At 42.2% G+C, this 24,010-nt stretch overlaps 1 protein-coding gene across 1 annotated transcript in view; it reads right to left on the minus strand.

The window, feature by feature from the left end:
* The window catches only part of CCDC18 (coiled-coil domain containing 18), a 167,013-nt gene that overhangs the window by 19,434 nt on the left and 123,569 nt on the right, over positions 1 to 24,010 (minus strand). The window contains exon 30 of the mRNA XM_085023994.1: positions 3,915 to 4,032. Within this exon, the coding sequence (XP_084880120.1) occupies positions 4,011 to 4,032 (22 nt within the window). The 3' untranslated portion in view covers positions 3,915 to 4,010. The remainder of the gene's footprint in view (positions 1 to 3,914; positions 4,033 to 24,010) is intronic.

Raw genomic sequence — 24,010 nt, forward strand, 5'->3', positions numbered from 1 at the left:
GCGATGAAGGAAATGACAACAATCCATGATGGAGAATCTTAGGGGTGACCTGCTAGTCTTCTTACCTATTACTATTAATTATACTACTGCTGTTACTACTGTAGAGGTAGCAGCAATGTAGTAATTATCATTATTGTGGTCAGGGAAGGCCCACCGGGGAAGGTGACATTTAATCTGAAACCTGAAGAGTGAGGCAGGAGAACAGCCTTCTGGGCAGTGGAACAGCAAGTACAAAGGTGCTAATTCAGGAAAGAGCTTGTCAGGTCCTGGCAACTGACAGAGGACTGCATGTTTGAGGACAGTGGGCAGGAGGAGAGTGCATGAGATGAGTTTGGGGAAGTAGGAAGATGAGGGCCTGGGAGGCCAGCATATGGAGTTCAGATTTTATTCTCTGTCAATGGGCAGCCATCAAAAGGCCTCAAGCGAGGAAGTGACATGGTAAGATTTTAAAAGAACACTGGGAATCCTGTCATGGCTCAGTGGTTAAAAAATCCGACTAGGAACCATGAGGTTTCAGGTTTGATCCCTGGCCTTGCTCAGTGGGTTAAGGATCCAGCATTGCCATGAGCTATGGTGTAGGTCACAGATGCAGCTTGGACCTGGGTTGCTGTGGCTGTGGTGTAGGCCGGTGGCTACAGCTCCGATTAGATCCCTAACCTGGGAACCTCCATATACCGTGGGTGTGGCCCTAGCAAAGACAAAAAATAAAATAAAATAAAAGAACACGGGCTATTGTATGGAGAATGTGTTGGAAATAGGGAGATCATTCTAGGAGCCCATGCAAGAGATGATGGGCCTGGATTGCGGTGGTGGAAAACTCTAAAATCCTGTTTTATTTGCAATTAATAGACAATAAGAAGGTAGTTCTGCTTATTTGAAAGTGTTCCTTATTTTGGCTCCAAAGCAAATATTTTTCCATCTTTGCTAAATAATTTAAACCCAAGGGCCCTAAACATGTGTGCGTGTGTGTCTGTGTGTGCATGCAGGGGAATGGTGGTGGCTGTTTTCTGATGGCTTCGTCATCATGGATGTGTGGGAGTTGGCCAGAGAGTGGCAAGACGGGAGTGACCTGAGACTAGTGGAAAGTAGAGGCTGATGCCAAGGGGTGTGCAGAATAAGGCAGAGGCACACATAATAGATCCTCGGGAATTCCATCAAGCCTGGGAAAGTGTTAAAGATGCTGTAGCGGGAGTTCCCATCGTGGCGCAGTGGTTAACGAATCCCACTAGGAACCCTGAGGTTGCGGGTTCGGTCCCTGCCCTTGCTCAGTGGGTTAACGATCCGGCGTTGCCGTGAGCTGTGGTGTAGGTTGCAGACGTGGCTCGGATCCCGCGTTGCTGTGGCTCTGGTGTAGGTCGGTGGCTACAGCTCCGATTCAACCCCTAGCCTGGGAACCTCCATATGCCGCGGGAGCGGCCCAAGAAATAGCAACAACAACAACAACAACAATAACAACAACAACAAAAAAGACAAAAAAAAAAAAAAAAGATGCTGTAGCTACAAGGCCCACCTTGGTCAAACAGGGAAAAGAAAGATGTATAGTCTTCAAATTCACCTGGGAAAGTCTAAGATATCAGATAGAAGCGTCTTATTTGTGTAAGGGTCTCAAAGCCTCAAAGCATCCTGGAGGAAAGGATGTAAGAATTTGAGGCGGATGGTCACTCGCTTAGCATACGGTGATTCCATTTCCTAAACCAAACAATAAGAGGCTTTTCCTAACAATCGTCAGGGGAAAAGGATGGGGCTGCCTGGGAGGACAGGAAATCCATCTTAAGGTAGCAGAAGACCAAGAGACACGCCTGTCTGCCTATAAGAAATCACTTATTATGATGCATATTACTGTTTTTCTGGCCTAGTCTTTGAGAACACCTGTTTTAAATTCTTAACAAAAATTTAAATTCTTGTTTTAAACTCTTAACAATTCAGTGATGCTGAATTTTAAAAGATGACTCTTGGAGGCTTAAACTGTGTTAGCCCTTTAGCCAGTTTGCAGCTAAAAGATCTGCATTATTCACCAGAAGGAAGGGCTTGGGAATCCCCCACCTCATCAGCTTTGAGCCCCAAAACTGGAGTAGCAATGAGCTGCAGAGCCCTGGCTGGAGCACCAGCAGGAGGCTAATTCTGAGCAACAAGAAAAACACTCCCAGAACCTGTGACACCACCTGGGGCCCATGAAAATGAAAAAAAACTTAGGAAGTTGGATGCCTTATGAAGAAACCAGAGTAGGACCTTAGAGCCAGATACCACTGATTTTGTCATGTGCCTAATTAAAAGCCTCCAAGTATGGCCTGAGAAAATGAAGGTTACATTTAGCGGGTTGGAGTAAGCATTGCTGCATCCTAATGCAAACTGTGGAATCTTCTTCGGAAATTCACAATTAATTAAGCCAGTATTTAGTCTAGGAATAGTTTATATCCAGATCTGCTTGGAGGTGAGAAAATAGATCAGGAAAACTCCCAGCTCCGCAACAGCTTTTCAAAAAGAAAATAATCACAGACACACAGAGAGATACTGTGTCCCTTCCTCCGGCATACGTGGTTCACCCAATGTAGACAACTCTGAAAGCAAACTCCCTAATCAAGTTTCCAGATCAGGTGCAGGCTACAAGAGGCTGGAGCCACATTTAATTTCTTCAAGCCCTTTGCTCTGTCAACACACGTATGAGTAGAGGCTTGTTCTTAAAAGTCTGTGTTTGGACAAGGTGCAAGGGCCCCATAGGAGTTTATCTGGCTGCTGACCAGTTATGGTTGCATGTTCAGGTCCATTCTGGTTCTTTTTGTTTTGTTTTTTTGTTTTTTTAGGGCCACACCCGAGGCATGTGGAGGTTCCTAGGCTAGGGGTCCAGTCGGAGCTGTAGCCACAGTGACAGCCACAGCCACACCAGATCTGAGCCGTGTCTGCGACTTACACCACAGCTCTCAGCAACGCCAGATCTGTAACCCACTGAGCGAGGCCAGGGATCGAACCCACAACCTCATGGTTTCTGGTCTGATTCGTTTCCGCTGTATCACTATGGGAACTCCTCCCATTTTGGTTCTTTACTCACACTTGTAAATGGCATTTAGGTCTTTGCAAAAAGGCTAAACAAAAGCTTGCATGAAGTTATTAACATGTGATATTCCACAGAAACATATTTGGCTTTCTGAAATGCCTCAGAAATGACTCACACATGTTGCTTTCTACTTTTGGAATAGACTAGAACTGGTTCAGCATGTCCAGCACGTTCATCTGGTTTCCAAAAGCTGTGTTGTTATGCATATGTGTGCATTTCTCTAAGGAAAAATAATTAACAGTGCTTTCATCTGTCAGAAGTTGTTCTTGGTTTAATGACTCCTTTTATCACCTTCATAAATTCATATTTAGTTCATAGCAACATCGTGGAGGAGTGGTATATATGTGAGCCAATAAAAATGAATTAATGAAAAATGTTTATGAGTCATTTTAAGAAAGCATCATTTAAAAAAGTTGAGCAAGAAAATAAATTTTATCCAGCTATACTTTGAATAGAGCTTTTTGTTCAAGTGTAGAAAATGACAAACACATTTAAGAAAAATATGCCTCGCAAAAGCCATAGACTGCTCATGGGAAAAAGAGAGAGAAGCATGGATACCAAAACATGATTTTTTTTTTTTTTTGTCTTTTTGCCTTTTCTAGGGCCGCTCCTGTGGCATATGGAGGTTCCCAGGCTAGGGGTCTAATTAGAGCTGTAGGCGCTGGCCTACACCACAACCACAGCAACGCCGGATTCTTAACCCATTGAGCAAGGCCAGGGATCGAACTCGCAACCTCATGGTTTCTAGTTGGATTCATTAACCACTGAGCCATGATGGGAACTCCCAAAACGTGAATTTAATTCTTGTGAAACATCTCGGCTTCAGTGAAGCGAAACAGAGATAGGCGTGTGGCATGGGCACATGTGAGGACTCACTTGCCACTATAACGAGAGGCCACATGAATGAATGAAAGCAAGCATTCATACTTACGCTTTTCTGAGTTTGGTCCTGTTTTTTTCAGGGCCAGATAGAGCAGATCCTTTAAAGAGAGGGAGGAAAACAAAAAACAAAAGCAGTGAATTAAGGGAAATCAATTCTAGGCCAGAATTGTAAAAGATGTGAGACTGGTGTTTTTGAAAGCCAGTTCTATCTATCAAGGTAAACAATCAAATTCTTTCTTCCATAAAGTTACTTTTTAGGAAACATTCATCAGCATCAAAACGATAAAGCTTTCTTTTTTTTTTTTTGTGAGAATTTGTAAACCTTTATCAATCCAAATGAAAGTAGGAAAGGTGGGTCAAAGAAAAATTAGGGTAAACTCGATAAAGCTTTCAACTATTGATTTTTTAAGAAAAAAGCACACCTGGAGTTCCCTGATGGCTCAGCAGGTTAAAGATCCAGCATTGTCACTGCTGTGGCACAGGTTCAATCCCTGGCCCAGGAACTCCTACATGTTGTGCGTGTAGCAAAAAAAAAAAAAAAAAAAAAAAAAAAAAAAGAGAGAGAGAGAGAGAAGAAAGAAGCACACCATTTGAACAATGAGAGAAGACTCTAGAATGATTCATTACCTTTCTGAAATTCCTGTCCCATGTGTTTCTAGCGGCCAAACACTTTATGCTCTATACCACAGAGGAAAAGAGGATTTCCCCTCCTCTCCCCACCTTCTCTCAACCTACTTGCAGAATAAAGAAATAGCCAATTTAAATGAACATTTATTGTGTGTCTATTTTGTGGCCTCTATTGTTCTACCTACTAGAAAATCAGCTGTGCATGAGACAGACAGTGCTACCGCCCCCACAGAGCTTATGTTCTAGTGAAGGAGGACAAGCAACAAACACATAAAAAATAAACAAATAGAAAGATTTGGCTCGGAGTTCCCATCCTGGAGCAGTGGTTAACGACGAATCCAACTAGGAACCATGAGGTTGCGGGTTCAATTCCAGGCCTTGCTCAGTGGGTTAAGGATCTGGCGTTGCTGTGAGCTGTGGTGTAGGTTGCAGACGAGGCTTGAATCCCGAGTTGCTGTGGCTCTGGTGTAGGCCGGTGGCTACAGCTCCGATTCGACCCCTAGCCTGGAAACCTCCATATGCCGTGGGTGAAGCCCTAAAAAGACAAAAAAAAAAAAATTGGCTTTTATCATGAATGAAATGGAAAGTCACTAGAGTTTTCAGTCAGAGGAATGACTGAGCTGAATCCTGTTTATAAAGGGGAACTCTGGCTGCTGGTTGAGAAGGGACAAGAGGAAGAGTGAGGATGGAAGCCCAGAGACAGGTTAGGCAGCAGCTGCTGTGACCCGAGGCACTGACAGTCCCTGAATCAGCATTGTAGAATTAAACGTGAAAACCCACACACTAAGTCTTCTAAGCTAAAACACACGCGAAAAACCACACAGTCCCTTGGCACAGACAAAGCATTCTTGGCAGAGCACATAAAGTATTAACCATAAATGAAGAATCGGATGTTTGACTTTATCAAAATTTAAAACTTCAACTTGTTAAAATATATCATTAAGAAAGTAAAAAAGGGGAGTCCCATGGTGGTTCAGTGGGTTAAGGATGAAGTGTTGTCACAGCTGTGGCTCGAATGGCTGCTGTGGTACAGGTTCCATCCCTGGCCAGGGAGATTTCTGCATGCTGTGGGTGTGGCCGGAAAAAAAAAAAAAAGTAAAAAGGCAAACTGCAAACCAGGAGGAAATATTCATTGTGCATATACCTGAAAACTCATATTCAGAGTCCTACAACTCAACACCAAAAAGTGAAAAACAAAACTATAAACATAGGCAAGATTTTAAACCACCATTTCACGAAGAAGATATTGAAATGGCCTAAATCCTGAAAGTGCCAAACATCACTCGTCATCAGAAAAATTCAAATTCAAACCACAGTGAAATCCCACTCTACACCCACCAGTAGGACTCAGATTTGAAGACTGACTCCATAACTCCCTTGGAAAGTTCTAGCCCTTCAGCTCAGTCGTTCACAAGGAGATTGAGGGGACCGGCTGGTGGGACAGAAAGGAGGCCCTGCCCGCTCCATTAATACACGGTGGCAAGAAGGGGGAACAGTCGCAACTACCGTGTGATGCTGGCGGGAATGTCAAGTGGTTCAAACTGCTTGAGGAAAGTGTGTGGCGGTTTTTATTTACTTTTTATTTATTTATTTGTTTGTTTGTTTGTTTGATTATGTCTTTTGTCTTTTTAGGGCCGCACCTGTGGCATATGGAGGTTCCCAGGCTAGGGGTCCAATCGGAGCTGCAACTGCTGGCCTACACCACAGCCACAGCAGTGCCAGATCCGAGCCACCTCTATGACCTACACCACAGCTCACAGCAACGCCAGATCCTTAACCCACTGAGCAAGGCCAGGGATCAAACCCGTAACCTCATGGTTCCTAGTCGGATTCATTCCGCTGTGCCACAATGGGAGCTCCATGCTTGGCAGTTTTTAAAATAAAGGTAAACACACACCTACCTTATAACCCAGCAATTCCACTTTCAGACACTCAAGAGAAAAGTGTCTATCAGCAAAAAGGCAACTGTTTTTAGGAGCTTTATTTACAGAAGCCCAAATCAGAAAACAACCTACCTGGCCAATAAGAGCAAGGAAACAACTGTATCACGGTCACCCAGTGGAATACTACTCGGCAATGAAGCAGGACAAACTACCGATACCTGCAACCACATGGATGGAGCCAAACACCAAACATGACACAAACGGTACAAACTGCATTACTCCCTTTATATGGCATTTCAAGTATAAGCAAACTCCTCTTTGATGACAGAATGTAGAAGATTGGTTTTCTTCGGGTTGGGGTGGCTAGAAAGGGGCACAATGGGACTTTCTGGGGTGATATCTTGATCTGAGTGTTATTTACACTGGTATATACACGTATTAAATATCAGACATGCACATTTTCCTGTTTACAAATTATACCTTACTGAAGAATGGAAGGCATTAAAGGAATGATTCTATAACTCCCTTTTAAAGCTGTCCAGCACTTCAGTCAAGTGGTTTGCATGTACTTTTTGATCTGGCCTAGTGACCTCAGGGGAACTGAGAGGACAGAAGAAAGAACACCAAGAGGGTGCAATGTCTCTGAAGTCAAGCGAAGAAAACATTTCAAGGAGCAGGGAGTGAGCAACTGTGTGAAATGCTGCTGCTATCTCAAGTAATGGGGGATTGACGCTGGGATTTAACATGGAGACATCAGTTTCCGGTGATCCTGACAAAACCAGTGTCAGAGGGATTGTGTCTGAAACGCTTTATTACAGTAGGTTTAGAAAAGAAGGAGAGGAATTATATACGGTGAATACGGACAACCTTTTCAACGGTCTGACTGCTCAGTGCTGTGTGCTCAGTGCCTACCATAATACCTGGCATATATTTAAGAAGGGTTCAAAAATATATTATTTTGAATGTTTGATTACAGAAAAAAACCATGAACCCACCCTAATTTATTTAAAACATCACTCTCGAGTATATGTGGCTTAGTTATTGACCATAATAAGTTACTTTAGAGACATCTCGTAAGTCAGCAGCCTTACCATACACCGAAATATTTGTATATTCAATACCTCCCTGGCTGGTAACACCACTCTCCTAGCTGCTATTGTTGGACCCAAAATATTTCTGTCTTGTTAGGACCTGGATGAGAGGATTAAGGATTGAATGAAATAGTTAATAGGTTAAGGAAGAAGTTTCTGAAATTAAGTTTCCATAAGCTAACCTGGTGCTCTCCTATAGCAAATAAAAAGCTTGATGTGTATTTCAGCTACTCCTAAGAATGTTTTCATTTTTTTGTTGGTGGGTTTTTTTTTTTGCATTTTTTAAAATGATTTTATTTTTTTCCCATTATAGCTGGTTTACAGTGTTCTATCAGTTTTATACTGTACAGCAAGGTGACCAGGCACATTCATATATACATGCTTTTTTCTCACATTATCATGCTCCATCAAGAGTGACTAGATATAGTTCCTAGGGCTATTTTTTTTTAAGGGCCTCACTTATGGCGTATGGAAGTTCCTGGGCTAGGGGTTGAATCAGGGCTACAGCTGCTGGCCTATACCACAGCCACAGCAACGCGGGATCCAATCCCCGTCTGTGACCTACATCACAGCTCACGGCAACACTTGATCCTTAACCCACTGAGTGAGGCCAGGGGTCGAACCTGCATCCTCATGCATAGTAGTCGGGTTTGTTTCTGCTGAGCCACAATAGGAACTCCCTTTTCTTGCATTTCTGATAGGCAAGAAAAATGCTTCTTCTTTTAGGAAAGACACAGCATAATTCTTCTTTTCACCCTTGCTGGGTGACTCTTCAGAGTGGTTGAGGACTAAGTCAGCAAGGATTTCAGGAAGAAGGAGGCCCATGAGTGAGGACTGGGGTAGAGAACAAAAGCAGGAGACGCATGTAAGAGTCTCAGGCAACAGAGAAGATGGACAGTTGCATCAGGAGAGGGGCTAAGTCTATGCATCCTTCAGCGTGTCCTCAGGAAGCAGCTCAATGTCTGGTAGTCACTTAAAAGGCACAGACGAGACAAACGGCTAAGATGCGAATGATAAGGCGGAACTGTCTTTTCAGAAGGATTTAAGACCTAATCAGTGGGAAGCTGGATAAGCCTTGGTTTATGGAATTTATGGGCAGAGGTTAGGGCCTAGGTGTTATCTGATTTTGGGCCTCAGAGCTCTAGAGTTAGCTCCCTGGGGTCCTGCTGTTTAGCCTCTAGTCCTTTTATTTAGAGATTCTTGGACCTTTCCCCTGTGGGACTTGGTGGGACCAGACAGTTTGTGAAAGCCCCTAATTACTCATGCTCTTTTTTTTTATTACTAAATGAACTAATTACATTTATGGTTGTACAATGATCATCACTCATGCTCTTGACAACAAGTTAAATCAAGTGTAGGGTGATTCGTTTAGCCTCAGAGGTTTCTGCATTAGAATGATCCTAATAACTGGACCAGTGACCAAATGTTGACATAGAGTATCTTCAACAAACGGAGAAAAAAGTTACACAGATGCTAACTTTCGTAGGCATAGTTTTTGTTTTTTTGGTTTTTCTCTTTAGGGCTGTACCTGTGGCATAGGCAGGTTCCCAGGCTAGGGGGTGAATCTAAGCTACAGCTGCTGGCCTACACCACAGCCACAGCAATGCTGGATCCGGGCCTTGTCTGTGACCTACACCACAGCTCATGGCAATGCCAGATCCCCCACCCAATGAGCAAGGCCAGGGATCAAACCCAAGTCCTAATTGATTCTAGGCAGATTCGTTTCCACTGGGCCACAATAGGAACTCCTAGTAGGCACGGTTTTGAGGCTTTTTTTTATTTTTTGAAAACTGAAATATCATTGATGTACAATATTATATGTTACAGATGTATGATATGTGAGTCACAATTTTTAACTCATACTCCATTTACAGTTATTATAAAATATTAGCCATAGTTCCCAAGTTGTACAATCTATTCTTATAGCTTATTTTATATATAATACTTTGTACCTCTCAACCCCTTACCCTTATCTTGCCCCTCTCCCATTCCCATTCCCCACTGGTAACTACAACTTTGTTCTCTGCGTCTGCTTCTTTTTTGTTATAGTCACTAGTTTGCTATGTTTTAGATTCCACATATAAGTGATATCATGCAGTATTTGTCTTTCACTTAGGTTATTTCCTTACCTTGACAATTACAAACCTTGTTATGAATCTTGGGGTGCATGTGTTTTTTCGAATTAGTGTTTTGGGGTTTGTTTGTTTTTTAATATACATCCAGGAGTGGAATTGCTGGATTATATTATAGTTGTATTTTTAGCTTTTTGGGAAACCACTACACTGTTTTCCACAGTGGCTGCACAAATTTACATTCCCACGAACAGTGTATGAGGGGAGTTCCCTGGTGGTCTAGTGGTTAGAATTCGGTGCTTTCACTGCTGAAGCCCCAGTTCAATCCCTGGTCTGGGACTTAAGCACATCAAGGCCATTGCACAGCATGGCCAAGAAGAAAGAAAGAAAGAAAGAAGAAAAGATTCCTTTTCCTCCACATTCTCGTAGAAGGCATAGATTTAACTGTCCACCCCATCTATAGCCCCAGCTTATTGGCACTAGACTGTGTGAGCCCTTAACTCTTACCCACCTCTGCCATTAATGACTGGACCCAGGCTAACACTGCTTCTAAGCTGGGCCATCAGAGTCCCTCTCCCTGGAATATGGAGTTAGTGGTGGAAAAACCTAATGGAGTACATTATCTTTGGGGATAAGAAATGTTCTAAGCACTTTGCAGAAGATGGTCAATAATTTTCCACCTGAGATGAAATGCTTTTTGATATCATAAATTACCATAGATCTAGGACACTTACAGGCTCTTCTTCAATTCTGTAGACAATTACTCAACTGTGAAATCTAGCAAATGCCAGTATTTGTGGTTTAGTTGAGCCACAGAAGGAAGAATGAAAAACGATCTTCCCTTGAGATAGAATTGAAGACATTCCAAAGAGGAGGCTCCTTTAGGATGGTCTTTTCAAACTTGTTTGACCCTTACTTACAGTCAGAAAATATTTTACATTGCAACACATACATACACAATTGAAACAAAAGTTTCACAAAACTATTAATCCCTAATATATATGATACATTCTGATATTTTCCATTCTTTTTTTCCCTCCTGTTTTTAAAATGCTGGTCACAACATAACACATTGATTTCACAACTCACTGATGAGTTGCGTCCTTGAGTTTGAACAACACTGCTCCAAGTGTATGTCTTAGTCTGTCTGGGCTGCTGTAACAAAATCACATGAACTGGGTGGCTTACAAACAATAGAAATTTGTTTCTAAAATTCTCAAAGTCCAAGATTAAGGCACTGGCAGATTCAGTCTCTTGTGAGGGGTCACTCTCTAGGGATAGTCCTCTTTTCACTGCAACCTGACGTGGCAGAAAGGTCAAGGGGTCTTATGTGTGGAATCTAAAATCTGATACATAGCACCATGGCTATGAAACAAAAACAGACTCGTAGATGGTGAGAACAACTTGTGGCTGCTAAGGGGAAGCGGGGATGGAGGAGGGGAGAACTGGCAGTTTGGGGGATTAGCAAGGCAAACTATTACATACAGGATGGATGAACAAGGTCCTACTGTATAGCACAGGGAACGATATTCAATATTCTATGATAAAACATAATGGAAAAGCATACGAAAAAGAATACATGTATGTAAAACTGAGTCATTTTGCTGTATGGCAGAAATTAACACAACGTTGTAAATCAACTATATTTCAATAATTTTTTTTTAAAAGAGACATTCAAACCACAGACAGTAAGATTAGATGGGTCATGTCTATTTTGAAAGAGATAAATATCATATCAAAGCCCTCAAGGCTATGATGACAAGGTTGTGGCGCTCTGTGCACTGCCGAAAGCACTAAAAATAGGAGTGAAAACTACCCGGTATTTAACGAGACTCAGAATCCACGATGCCAGGAAAGCAAAAACACAGTGGAGGTAAAACAGGACGTTGAATACCACCTCCATCCCCACCCACGGAGCAGGAGACCGGAGGCCCTACCCGACACGTCTACGTTGTTAGTGGGATTTTGGCTTCTGACAGCAAGAGCTTTGGAAGGAGCTGGCTCTACTACCATGTGGAAGTACCAGCCATGTGCCTTTCACAAACATCTCTAAACGTTTGACTTCTAGGGTGAAAAATGGGGATAATGGCAATAACTGCATTGCGATTACCTAAGGTTATATAAGGTAATGTATTAAAAGCTTTAGCAAAGTTCCTGGCATAGAGTAAACATTCAAAACACTAGCTCTATTATTTCTGAATCACAAAACAAACACTGAGTGGTCGGGTGTCCGAGTGCAAATGTGGTGGGAGGAGAAGGGAGAGCTAAGCAAGGAAATCAAGCAGGTTTAGAACACACGGGGTCAGTGCCTGACGATGGTGGCTTCCACAAGAATCAGAGTGTGAGGGCACATTTCCCACAAGAATAGGGGCTGCTGTTATGGGAAGAACTAACAGCAAAGTCCACAGCATCTAAGAAGCAGCGAACAGCGAACACTGTAATTCATCCATGCTACTCTGGGTCTAAAGTTTGTGTCCTGAATTACCGTATTATTCCATCTTGCGATTTTAACTGAGAAATTGAACACACAATAAAGTGTGTGAAGAGAACCAAAAAATAGATTTGTGAGAGCCTATGTAATTATGTTTCAAAGAGCTTTCAGTAAACTTGCCCTCAGAGCCTTTCTAAAAATAACAGAAAGTTCACACTCCGTTCTTTTACCTGCCCTGTTATTTCCCCTTCAAAAGAAAGCCGAATCTTATTCACCTTAAAATCCATAAGCACATCGAAGAAGCTCAATAAATATGTATTTAGTGAACCCGAGCTGTCTTTCAGAAAACCCTATTTCTGGATATAATATCTCAAAATATAGTCAGAACAGAAAGATATAAAGGAGCAAACAAAGCATACTGCAGTCCCGTAATGAAATACGACTCAGCAATAAAAAGGAACAAGCTACTGAGGCATGCAGTGCGAATGAATATCAAAAGCATTATCCAAAACATCAGAAGTATATATACGATATGATTCCATTCTGGAAAAGGAAAAAACCTAAAGGAACAGAAAACAAATCAGTGGTGGACAGGGGACGGTGGAAGGCGGCTGATTACCAAGACACAGGAGAGAACTCTGAGGTGACGGAGATGGTCCGTAACTTGACTGTGGTGGAGGTCACATGACTGTATCACCCCAATTCATGGACCGGTATATATAAAAGGCGTGCATTTTACTATGTGTAAATTACGCCCTCGTAACCCTGACTGTAAAATAAAAGAAGACCTAAACTATATGATAGTCTTTGATAATTTTCTTAAAATACATTTACTAATTTTGAGGTGACTATCGGGGTGTCCATAGAAGTCTTGAAAACAATTGTCTTGCAGTTAACAAAGTGCAAAACATCACGTAACTATAGCATCTCAAAGATACAGATCATTCCAACTATTCATTTGTTATTGTTTTTGTGAAGAATATGTTGTATAAGACAGAAATGGAGGTGAGAAGTGAGATATGAGCCTTAATTTGGAAAAACCACACGGAGCTGAAACGTAGAAAGGACTTTTTTTCCTGTATGAAAAGTGTTTGCTTTAACTATCTTTAAACAGTCAAGATCTGAAAATACAATAGGGAAAAGACAATCTCTTCAATAAATGGTACTTGGAAAACTGGACAGCTACTTGTAAAAGAAATTAGAACATTCTCTATCACCATATACAAAAATAAACTCAAAATGAATGAAAGACCTAAATGTAAGATTGGATACTATAAAATTCCTAGAGGAAAACATAGGCAGAACATTTCTAACAAGAATTGCACCAATATATTTTTTTGTCTTTCTGTCTTTTTAGGGCTGCACCCATGCCATATGGAGCAATTTTTTTTGCTCCATCTCCTAAAGCAAAGGGAACAAAAGCAGAAATAAACAATGGGGCCTAATTAAACTTAAAAGCTTTTGCATAGCAAAGAAAACTATTGACAAAACAAAAAGATAACCTATGGAATGGGGGAAGATATTTTCAACTAATATGACTGATAAAGGGTTAATATCCAAAATATATAAACAGCTCATACAACTCAACATCAAAAAAAGCCAAAAAACTCGATTAAAAAGTGGGCAGAAGAACCGAACAGACATTTACCCAAAGGAGACATACAGATGACCAACAGGCATATGAAAAGATGCTCAACATTGCCAATCATCAGGGAAATGCAAACCCAAACCACGGTAAGATGACATCTCATACCTGTCAGAATGGCTAGTATCAAAAGGACACAAACAGCAAGTGTTGGCAAGGATGTAAAGAAAACCCTTGTACGCCATTGGCGGGAATGTCAATTGGTTCAGCTTCTGTGGAAAGCAGTGTGGAGATTTCTCAAAAAACTAAAAACAGGACTACCATATGACCCATAATACTCCACTCTGGTGTATGTCTGAAAAAAACAGAAACACTAATTCAAAAAGATGCATGCACCCCAATGTTTAGAGCAGTGTTATTTACAATTGCCAAGGTATGGGAGCAACCTAAATGTCCATCAACAGGTGAATGGATAAAGAAGATGTGGTATAAATACAGTGAATACTACTGAGCCATAAAGAAGAATAACATTTTGTCATCTGCAGCAACATAGATGGGCTCGGAAGGCATTATACCAAGTGAAATAAGTCAGATAGAGAAGGACAAATACTGTATGATATCACTTATATGTGAAGGCTAAAAAATACAGCAAACTAGTGGATACAACAAAAAAGAAGCAGACTCACAGAAGTAGAGGACAGATCCGATGTTTACTAATGGGGAGATGGAAGGGGAGGGGCTACATCCCCCTTAAAAAGGGGTTATTATGGGATACATGAAATTACATGTGTGAAGTTTTGAAAATTGTAAAGCACTGTACAACTTAAAGAATCGTTCAATGGAAAGTTTTTAAAAAGATCTGGACAATAAACGCAATCTTACATTTTCAAGATGTATACACAGTATGTAGCAATTACACAGTTATTTGTCTTCATGGATCATTTCCTTGAGTGGTCCTGCCTGCCACAGTTCATATCACTGGGGGTAGTTATATGTTTTCATGCCTTCCCATTCATTCATTCATTCATTCAACCTTTTATTTAATAATTGTGTGTTAAGCATCTCTATATGCTATATACTGGGGATGCAGGGGTGAGTGAAAGACCAGAGAGCCCTTCCTTGTGCCTTATAGTCTAGTGAGGAGAGAGATCAAAAAGTGTGGAAAATAAATACCTTCAGGTGGTGGTAAGCCTTATGAAAAAATAAAACAGGGTGATGGGGTAGAGAATAACTCTGGGGGTAGGAAGTGGGTGGGCAGAATACTTTGGATGGAGTGATGAGGGGCTCCGAGGAGGCGGCATTTGCAGCGATGGCTCTGGGGAGTGAATGACAAGGAGTCAGCCACGGGAAGAGATCTGGGGGAAGAGTGTTCAGGCATAGGAAACAATCAGAGCTAAAGCTCGAGACAGAAATGCATTTGGCATCAAACGAGGGCTATCCAGCAGGCCCATGTGGTCAGAATGCAGTGACCAAGGTAAGAGGGGTAGCAGATGAGTCCAGAAAGCTTTGCAAGTCTCGGAGGCTTTTGAAAGGCGTTTCAGTTTATTCTAATGGCAATGGGAAGTTGTCAGAGGGTTTTCAGTAGGGCAGTGAAGGGATTTTCTTGTAGTGTCTCTCTGGCTTCTCTAGTGGTGGTCAAGAAGGTAGACCTGGAGAAAGGTCGGATGGCCAGGGCAGTCACCTAGGCCAGAGACGAGGGTGGCCTGGATCAAGATGGCAGCAGCCGTGGTGGTGAGAAGTGGATTCAGGTTCCGACGAGCAGATGGGGCTAACAAGACCTGCTGACAGATGGCCTGGAGGTGGTGAGAAGAACCCCGGGGTGAGCGGGGAAGACGGGACAGGAAAAACATCCTGGAGGGGGACCAACAATTCTGCTTTGTTCCTGCTCTAGTTCAGATACACTAAGAGATGCAAGTGGAGATGTGAGAAGGCAGCCAGATGCTCAAGTGCGGCGACCTAGGGAGAGATCAGAGTGGGACAGACACATGGTTCTGTCATCAGCATACAGACTGTATTTAGAGCACCGAGACTAGACATAACTGCTTATGGAATGAGCCCAAGTGAAGAAGGAAAGAAGGCCCAGACTAGACACTGGGCGCAGGTTAGTATTTAGAGGTGGTGTAAAGGAGCCGTTCCGGCGATACAGGAGGAAAACTGAGCATGTGGCTGAAGCTAACAGTAGAAGGTGTTTTAAGCAGGAAGAAATGGTCACCTCTGCCAAATCCGGCCAAGAGGTCAAATTAGAGAGCGCTGCGAACAGATACTGTATTTGGCAAGGTGAAGCCATCGGTGGCAGATGTGATGGTCATTTCCACAAGCGCAACGAACATCTGATTGGGGTGCACAGAGAAAGAGAAGTGAGAAAGTGGGCAGATCAAGTACAAGCACTGGTGGGGGAGTTTCACTCTGAAGATACAGGGCGGAGGCTGGCGAGGATGTGGACGCGAGGGGGAGTTACTTGAGGCCAACGCTAAGGCATGACGCAGAAAAGAGGTCAGATAATGGCGAGAGGGAATCTTCCACCAGGCAGGCATGCCATCCAGCGCCCGAGAGGGGAGGGTATGTTCTTCACGGTGGGAGGAGGGAGCACAAGCGGTCCCCGTTAGGTAGGTTGGTAGACTTGGCAGAGAGAAGATGAAGTAATTGCTGCCTGATGGTTTCTGTTCCTTCGACAAAGTGTAAAGTGTGATCGCCAGCTGAGGGGGAGGGAAGAGGACGTGAGGGAAGTTTAAGGAGAGGAGAGATGTAAAATAAACAACCTGGAGAGTCAGAGGCAACATCCTATTCATATCTGCATCCTAGCACAGTGCCTGGCACATTGCAGACACATTGAAAAGCGACTGAAGCTTAGAATCAGAAAAGAAAGGAAGAATGGTTATATGCATTAAAGACATATCTCAGAAATAAGAGTGCAGTATTTGTAGATGACTTTGGTTTACAAATGGTATAGAGTCTGCTTACTTATTCTGTAGGTTCTAGAATATTAGAGGAAGAAAGCATCCTTGCAAAAGGTAATTTAGGGCAAGATTATTATTTTATACTTTATTTACAAGGCCATCTTTCCTACTATGCTAATCTTTTCAAGGTTAGGGGATTCTATCTTTTCATCTTTGTATTCTCAGAATGTATATAAAACCATTCCTGGCATGAATTAAGGGCACAATAATATTTTTTAAAATAAATGAATGACTGAACACAAGGAGCTTCTAATCCCTAGAGGATTTGTAAATTGAAATGGAAGACTTGCCAAAAGAATTTTAATACTTCAGGGATGAAAAGCTGTAGTGGATTTTGGAGTTCCTGTTGTGGCTCAGTGGTAACAAACCCGACGAGAATCCATGAGGACTCATGTTGGATCCCTGACCCCACTCAGTGGGTTAAAGATTCAGCGCTGTTATGTCGGTGGTGTAGGTCAGCAGCTGCAGCTCCAATTCAATCCCTAGCCTGGGAACTTTCATACTGCCAAGGGTGCGGCCCTAAACCAAAAAACCAAAACACGAAACAAACAAAAAAAAACTATCATGGATTTTAAAGACCGATGGATGCTTTGGGGACATTTAGAAAGAGTCACAGTATGCAACTATACATTCCCACAAGACTTTCTTTGTGGCATTATTTCAAGAATGAAAAATAATCTTTTTTTAAATGGCCACACCCATGGCATATGGAGGTTCCCAGGCCAGGGATTGAATCTGAGCCACCCCCGCAATCTTTGCTGCAGCTGTGGCAACACCAGATCTTTTTCAAACCAATGCACCTGGCTGGGGATCGAACCTGAACCTCTGTTGCAACATGACCCACTGCAGTCAGATTCTAAATCCACTGAGACACAGCGGGAACACCAAAACTAATATAAACGGATTTTTGGTCTCACCAATGTGGCAGCCCTTGTATTTGCCTGAGTTACAGACTCTTTGGTCTTTTCCTCTGTGACGGTGATGGCTTTGTCTTAGCTAAATGCTGTGCATTATTGTCACGCGCATGCCCAGATGCTGTAGAGCCACCCATCTGCTTATTCTCCTCTGGAAAGACCTGGAGAAATTTCTTTTCTGTTGGGACAATGAGGTACCACCTGCGCCTGTGCCTGCTGTGGGAGACCGGCCTCAAAGGAAGCTGTATCTACCAAGCAGGCCGTTTCTGGCTGCACTTCATGCCTATGTTAGGCTTTTCTTAGTCCTAGAGTCGTGTATGACATGACCTCACCATTTCTTGTAAAACTGCTTTCAGGGGTAAAATATTAGAAAAAATAAAAAAATAAGAGAAAAGTATGCTTCAGAATATATGAGGGGAGGGAGAAAAGCGGGAACAGAGAAAGGGGGGAAAAAAGCTGATCACTGTGAAGTCGGTTAACACACTGAGAGTCATTCAGCTGAGAAAGGTGATGAACCTCACAGCTGAGGGGGGGAGAAAACACTGCAAAACAGCAGGCAAAGAAAAGCTGAGAAAGATGGAGTTCGCTGATGGCCCAGCAGATTAAGGATCTGGCATGGTCCCTGCAATGGCTTGGGTCACTGCTGTGGTGCAAGGTCGATCCTTGGCCAAAAAAGACAACAACAAAAAAGCTGATAAATGTAAATCTGCACCGGGCCTTTTGCCCCATAGTGAGGAACACAGAAGCAATTTTTATGCTGGGGAAAATATACGTGTGGCTATAACTATCTCTTTCTTCATGTTTATACGTCAGTACAAATCACAAAGAACAGAGACTATGAACACATCACGTGAGACTTTTGCCAAGAAGACTTTTCCAACTTAGAAATAGTTCAGAAGGGGAATGTGTTATTTAGTCATTGTGTAAGTGGCTGGCGCCCTCTAGTGGTTATTTTGATTCCCTGCATATGGACCCTAAAATGCCCGTTAGAGGAAGAGAATCTTAGGAAAAAAATAACTAAACATTTTAGGAAGTATTTAGGGAAAACATTTTAGGAAAAAGAAAAAAACCTTCATTTTAATATCCTAACATAGAAGATCTTTCAGGGTGCTCTGGCGGCAAAGGTAAATTTTTTTTTTTTGTCTTTTTGTCTTTTTGCCTTTTCTAGGGCCGCTCCCGCAGCATATGGAGGTTCCCAGGCTAGGGGTCTAATCAGAGCAGTAGCTGCTGGCCTACGCCAGAGCCACAGCAACACGGGGATCCGAGCCGCGTCTGCGACCTACACCACAGCTCACGGCAACACCAGATCTTTCACCCACTGATGGAGGCCAGGGATCGAACCTGCAACCTCATGGTTCCTAGTCAGATTTGTTAACCACTGCGCCACGACAGGAACTCCCAAAGGTAAATTTTTTTAACTGGGGAAGATAATATTTGTCTATAAAACAAATTATTGAAAATAAGCTAAGACTTTGACAAAATGAAATGGCGGTGGACAAAACAATAGCAATTCGTCTATGGGGGAAAGTTTCTACACATCTTAAATGAAGCCATGAGAATGGATGAGGCATTCAGATAAGCCCATCAGAAAGAAAAGAAGAGGTTCAAGGAAATCACAACTTCTAAAGCAATGAGGGAACCCAAGATAAGAAGAATTACCAAAGAAACAAGAAGACCTCAGACAATGGTATCTGATAAGTCAGAGAGGATAGACCATCAAGCCATGGTTGTGAACAGGGTCAAATGGAACAGAGAAGTAAAGCCGACTGCGACGAAACCCAGCCATTGTGCAGCATTATAAGTCAACTGTACTTAAATAAAACTTTTAAAATTAAAAAAAAAAAAAACAACAAACAGCCATTGTGGGGAATGTGGCCCAAATGGCAAAGCAGGAAGCCCCTGAACTCAACTCCTCTCATGGGCACACCACAATTACAACTACTGACAGGGCAACTACCTATGAGAACGACCTGAAGATGAGCAAGAAAGATAAGCACAACTGAAGATATTAAGAAGGAACCACAATAAGATGGGCAGGAGGGGCACAGACACAGTACAGTCAGGACCTGCACCCTCAGGTCAGCAACCCACAAAGTGAAGGGCTGTCACAATTGCAGAAGTCCTCCGGAAGGAGACAGGAGTCTGAGCCCTACTTCACGGCCCCCAACCTGGGGGTAAAGTACCAAGAAGATGTGCCCTCCGAATCTCTGACTTTGAAGGTCTTACCTTTGGGAAAGCCTGAGGATTACGGGAAACAGAGATTCTGTTCTCCTAGGGTGCATGCGAAATCCCACATGCTCTGAGTCCCAGCACACAGGCAGTAGTTTGAAAGGAGATGAAGTCAGACCCACTTGCGGATCTTGGACGGGAGGCACTGGGACTCTGCCTGGGGACGGATACACTGGCAGCAGCCCATGATGGGAGCTCATTCTAACATGAGGACAATGGTGCTCACAAGCACCACCATGGACTACCACCTGTAACCTGTTAGCACTGGGGGCTTACCCACACATCCGCAGGCTGGCAGCAGATTTGTGCCCTCTCAGATTGCAAAGACAGTGCTCAGGGATCTGGTCCCACCCACCGGCACGCCAGAATTAGCCCCATGCCTTACCCCAAGCTATGCATACATCCACTTAGGCACCCTGTCCCACCGTCCAGTGAGCTACCACAAGCTCCATGAGGCTCGATCCAGCCAGGCAGGAAACCTACACTGAACCCCAGCAGGTCCACAGCCACCACATGAGGCAGAACCTTTAGCCAAATGGGCCAGGAGCCAGCCCCACCTACTAACACAGACATAGTAGTTAGCCCTGTTGCAACAGAAGGGCACAAGCATCCTACATAGGGGGTACCTCTAGTGACCAGAGGGGAGTGTGCTCCGAGTGTGTCTCAAAACATGTCTCCCACATGAGACCACAGTTACAAAATCAGGAAAAGTACTTAATCTATGATATACGTGGAATTAAGCAGGGAATTAGGCAAAATGAGGAGAGAGAGGGATATGTCCCAAGTGAAGGACCAAGACCAACCTCAGAATAAGAACTAAATAAAGTGAAGATAAGAAATATACCTGATAAAGAATTCAAGGTAATTATCATAAAGATGCTCAAATACCTCATGAGAAGAATGGATGAGTACAGTGAGAATTTCAACAAAGAATCAGACAATAGAAAAAAGAATCAGACAGAGCTGAATAATACAATAACTAAAATTGAAAATACACCAGGAGGAATCAACATCAGATTAGATGATACAGGGGGAAGGATCAACAATCTGGATGACAGTAGTGAAAGCTGCCCAAGCTGAATAGAAGAAGGAAAAAAGGATTTTAAAAATTGAGGATAGTTTGGAGTTCCTTGGTGGCCTAGCAGGTTAAGGATTTGGCATTGTCACTGCTGTGGCTTAGGTTGCTGCTGTAGCATGGGTTTCATACCTGGCCTGGGAACTTCTGCATGCCATAGGTGCAGCCAAAAAATGAAGGTATGTCAAGAACACTCTCACTTGCACTATAGGGATCCCAGAAGGAGAGAAAGAGATGGGGCAGAGAACTTATTTGAAGACATATGGTTGAAAATGCCCCTAACCTGAGGAAGGAAACAGACATCCAGATCCAGGAACCATAGAGAACACTAAATAAGACAAACCCGAGGAGGTCCGCACAATAACACATTATAATTAAAATGGCAAAAATTAAAAATAGAGGGGTTCCCGTCATGGCACAGCAGAAATGAACCCGACTGGCTACCATGAGGTTGCAGGTTCAATCTGTGGCCTCACTCAGTGGGTTAAGGATCCGGTGTTGCCATGAGCTGTGGTATAGATCGCAGACATGGCTCGGATGTGGTGTTGCTGTGGCTGTGGTGTAAGCAGGCTGTTGCTCCAATTAGACCCCTAGCCTGGGAACCTCCATATGCCACAGATGCGGCCCTGGGAAAAAAAAAAAAAAGAATCTTAAAAGCAGCAAGAGAAAAGTGAACAGTACGTTCAAGGGACCTCACATAAGATAATGTGCTGAGTTTTAAGCAGAGACTTTGCAGGCTGGAAGGGAGCAGCATGATATAGCCAAAGTAATGAAAGGGAAAAATGTACAACCAAGAATACTTTACCCAGAAAGGTTATTCAGATTTGAGGGAGAGACACAGTTTTACAGACAAAGATTAGCTGAGTTCAGCTCTACTAAACCAGTTTTATAAGAAATATTAAAGGGATTGTTCTAAGCAGAAAAGACCGTGTTAGAAATAGGAAAATTATGAAAGGAAAAGTCTCATTGGTAAAGGCAAACATCAAATAAAAGTAGAAGATCGACCATTTATAAAGCTAGTAGGTAGGTTAAAAGCCAAAAGTATTAAATCATCTATATCCATAGTAAGTAGTTAAGAAATACACAAAGCAAAAAGATATAAAACATGATGTCAATAACATTAGACACGAGAGGAGGAGTAAAAATGCAGGTTAGAACGTGCTCACACTTGAGAGGTCATCGACATACACATGTTGTTTACATGACCCTCACGGTATCCACAGATCAAAGATCTATGACAGATTCAGACACAGCACAAAAGAAAAAAGAATCCAACATAACACTAAAGAGAGTCATCAGATAACAAAGGAACAGAGCAAAGGAAGAAAAAGGAACAAAAAAAAAATTACAAAAACAACCAGAATACAACTGACAAAATGGCAATAACTGCACACTTTAAAGGTAAATGGACTATTGGAGTTCCCATCTTGGTGCAGTGGAAATGGAGGAAATGAATTCAACTAGGAACCATAAGGTTGCGGGTCCAATCCCTGGCCTCTCTCAATGCGTTAAGGATCCGGCATTGCCATGAGCTGTGGTGTAGGTCACAGACATGGCTCAGATCTGGCCAGCAGCAACAGCTCTGATTAGACCCTTAGCCTGGGAACCTCCGTATGCTGTGGGTGCAGCCCTTAGAAGACAGAGGACAGAAAAAAAAAAAAAAAAAAAGCAAATGGACTATTAAATCAAATCAAAAGAGTGGTTGACTATGGAGCAGCTAAATGGATTTCAAAAAAAAGATACAGGTAGTATGCTGCCTATGAGAGAGTCACTTCAGGAGTTTCCATCGTGGGGCAGCAGAAATGAATCTGGCTGGGAACCATGAGGTTGCAGGTTCAATCCCTGGCCTCAATCAGTGGGTTGAGGATCCAGCACTGCCGTGAGTTGTGTGTAGGTTGCAGATGCGACTCGGATCTAGCATTGCTGTGGCTCTGGCATAGGCCGGCAGCAGCAGCTCCGAATGCACCCCTAGCCTGGGAATCTTCATGTGCCGTGGGTGTGGCCCTAAAAGGACAAAGGACAAAAAAAAAGGCTCACTTCAGAATCAAAGACACACACATACACTGAAAGTTAAGGGATGAATAAAAGTATTTCATGCAAATAGAAACAAAAAGAGAGTTGTGGCAGTGATACTTAGACAAAATAAACCTTAAAACAAAGACTACAAGAACAGATAAAGAAGAACATTACATAATGATCAAGGGATCAATCCAACAAGATGATATAACAATTTTAAGTTTATATGCAATTAGCATAGGAATACCTAAATGCATAAAACAAATATTAACAAACATAAAAGGAGATATTGACAGTAACACAATAACATTAGGGGACATTAACACCCTACTATTTACATGAATGTGCAGACCATCCAGACAGAAAAGCAATAAGGCAACACTAGCTTTAAATGGCACATTACACCAGATGGAATTAATATATTTATATGACATTCCATCCCAAACCAGCAGAGTCCACATGGAACATTCTTGAAGTGAGATCATGTACCAGGCCACAAAACAAGCCATAGTAAATTTAAGAAGATGGAAATCATACCAAGCATCTATTCTGACCACAGTGGTATGAGAGTAGAAATCAACTACACGAAAAACCTGCAAAAAACACAAACATATGGAGGCTAAACAATATGCTACTCGAAAACCAGTGGGTCATGGAAGTAATCAAGGAGGAACTCAAACAATTCCTCAAACAATTTAAATGAAAGTGGAAACATAAAATTCCAGAATCTTGTATGCAGCAAAAGCAGTTCTGAGAGGGAATTTTATAACAATAGAAGCCAACCTCAGGAAACAAGAAAAACTCAAATCAACAATCTAATTTTATACCTAAAGGAACTAGAAAAAGAACAAAGAAAATCCAAAGTTAATAGAAAGAAATAATAAAGATCAGAACAGAATAAGAGATTAGAGATTAAAAAAATAGAAAAGATCAATGGAACTAAGAGCTGATTTCCTTTGAAAAGATAAATAAAATTGATAAAATTTTAGCCTAATCAAGAAAAAAAGAGAGAAGACTCAAAAATAAAATCAGAAATAAAAGAGAAGTTACAACTGACACCACAGAAATACAAAGGATTATAAGAGATTATTATGAATAATTATATGCCAATAAAAGTGAAAACCTGAAAGAAATGGATAAATCTCTAGAAATGTACAATCCCCCAAGACTAAATCAGGAAGAAATAAAAATTCAAA

This window comes from Sus scrofa, chromosome 4, assembly GCF_054392235.1.
Source record: "Sus scrofa isolate SSC_HxYL_T2T_F1_AM1 chromosome 4, Sscrofa_HxYL_maternal_Yorkshire_Landrace_v2.0, whole genome shotgun sequence".
Lineage (NCBI taxonomy): Eukaryota > Metazoa > Chordata > Mammalia > Artiodactyla > Suidae > Sus > Sus scrofa.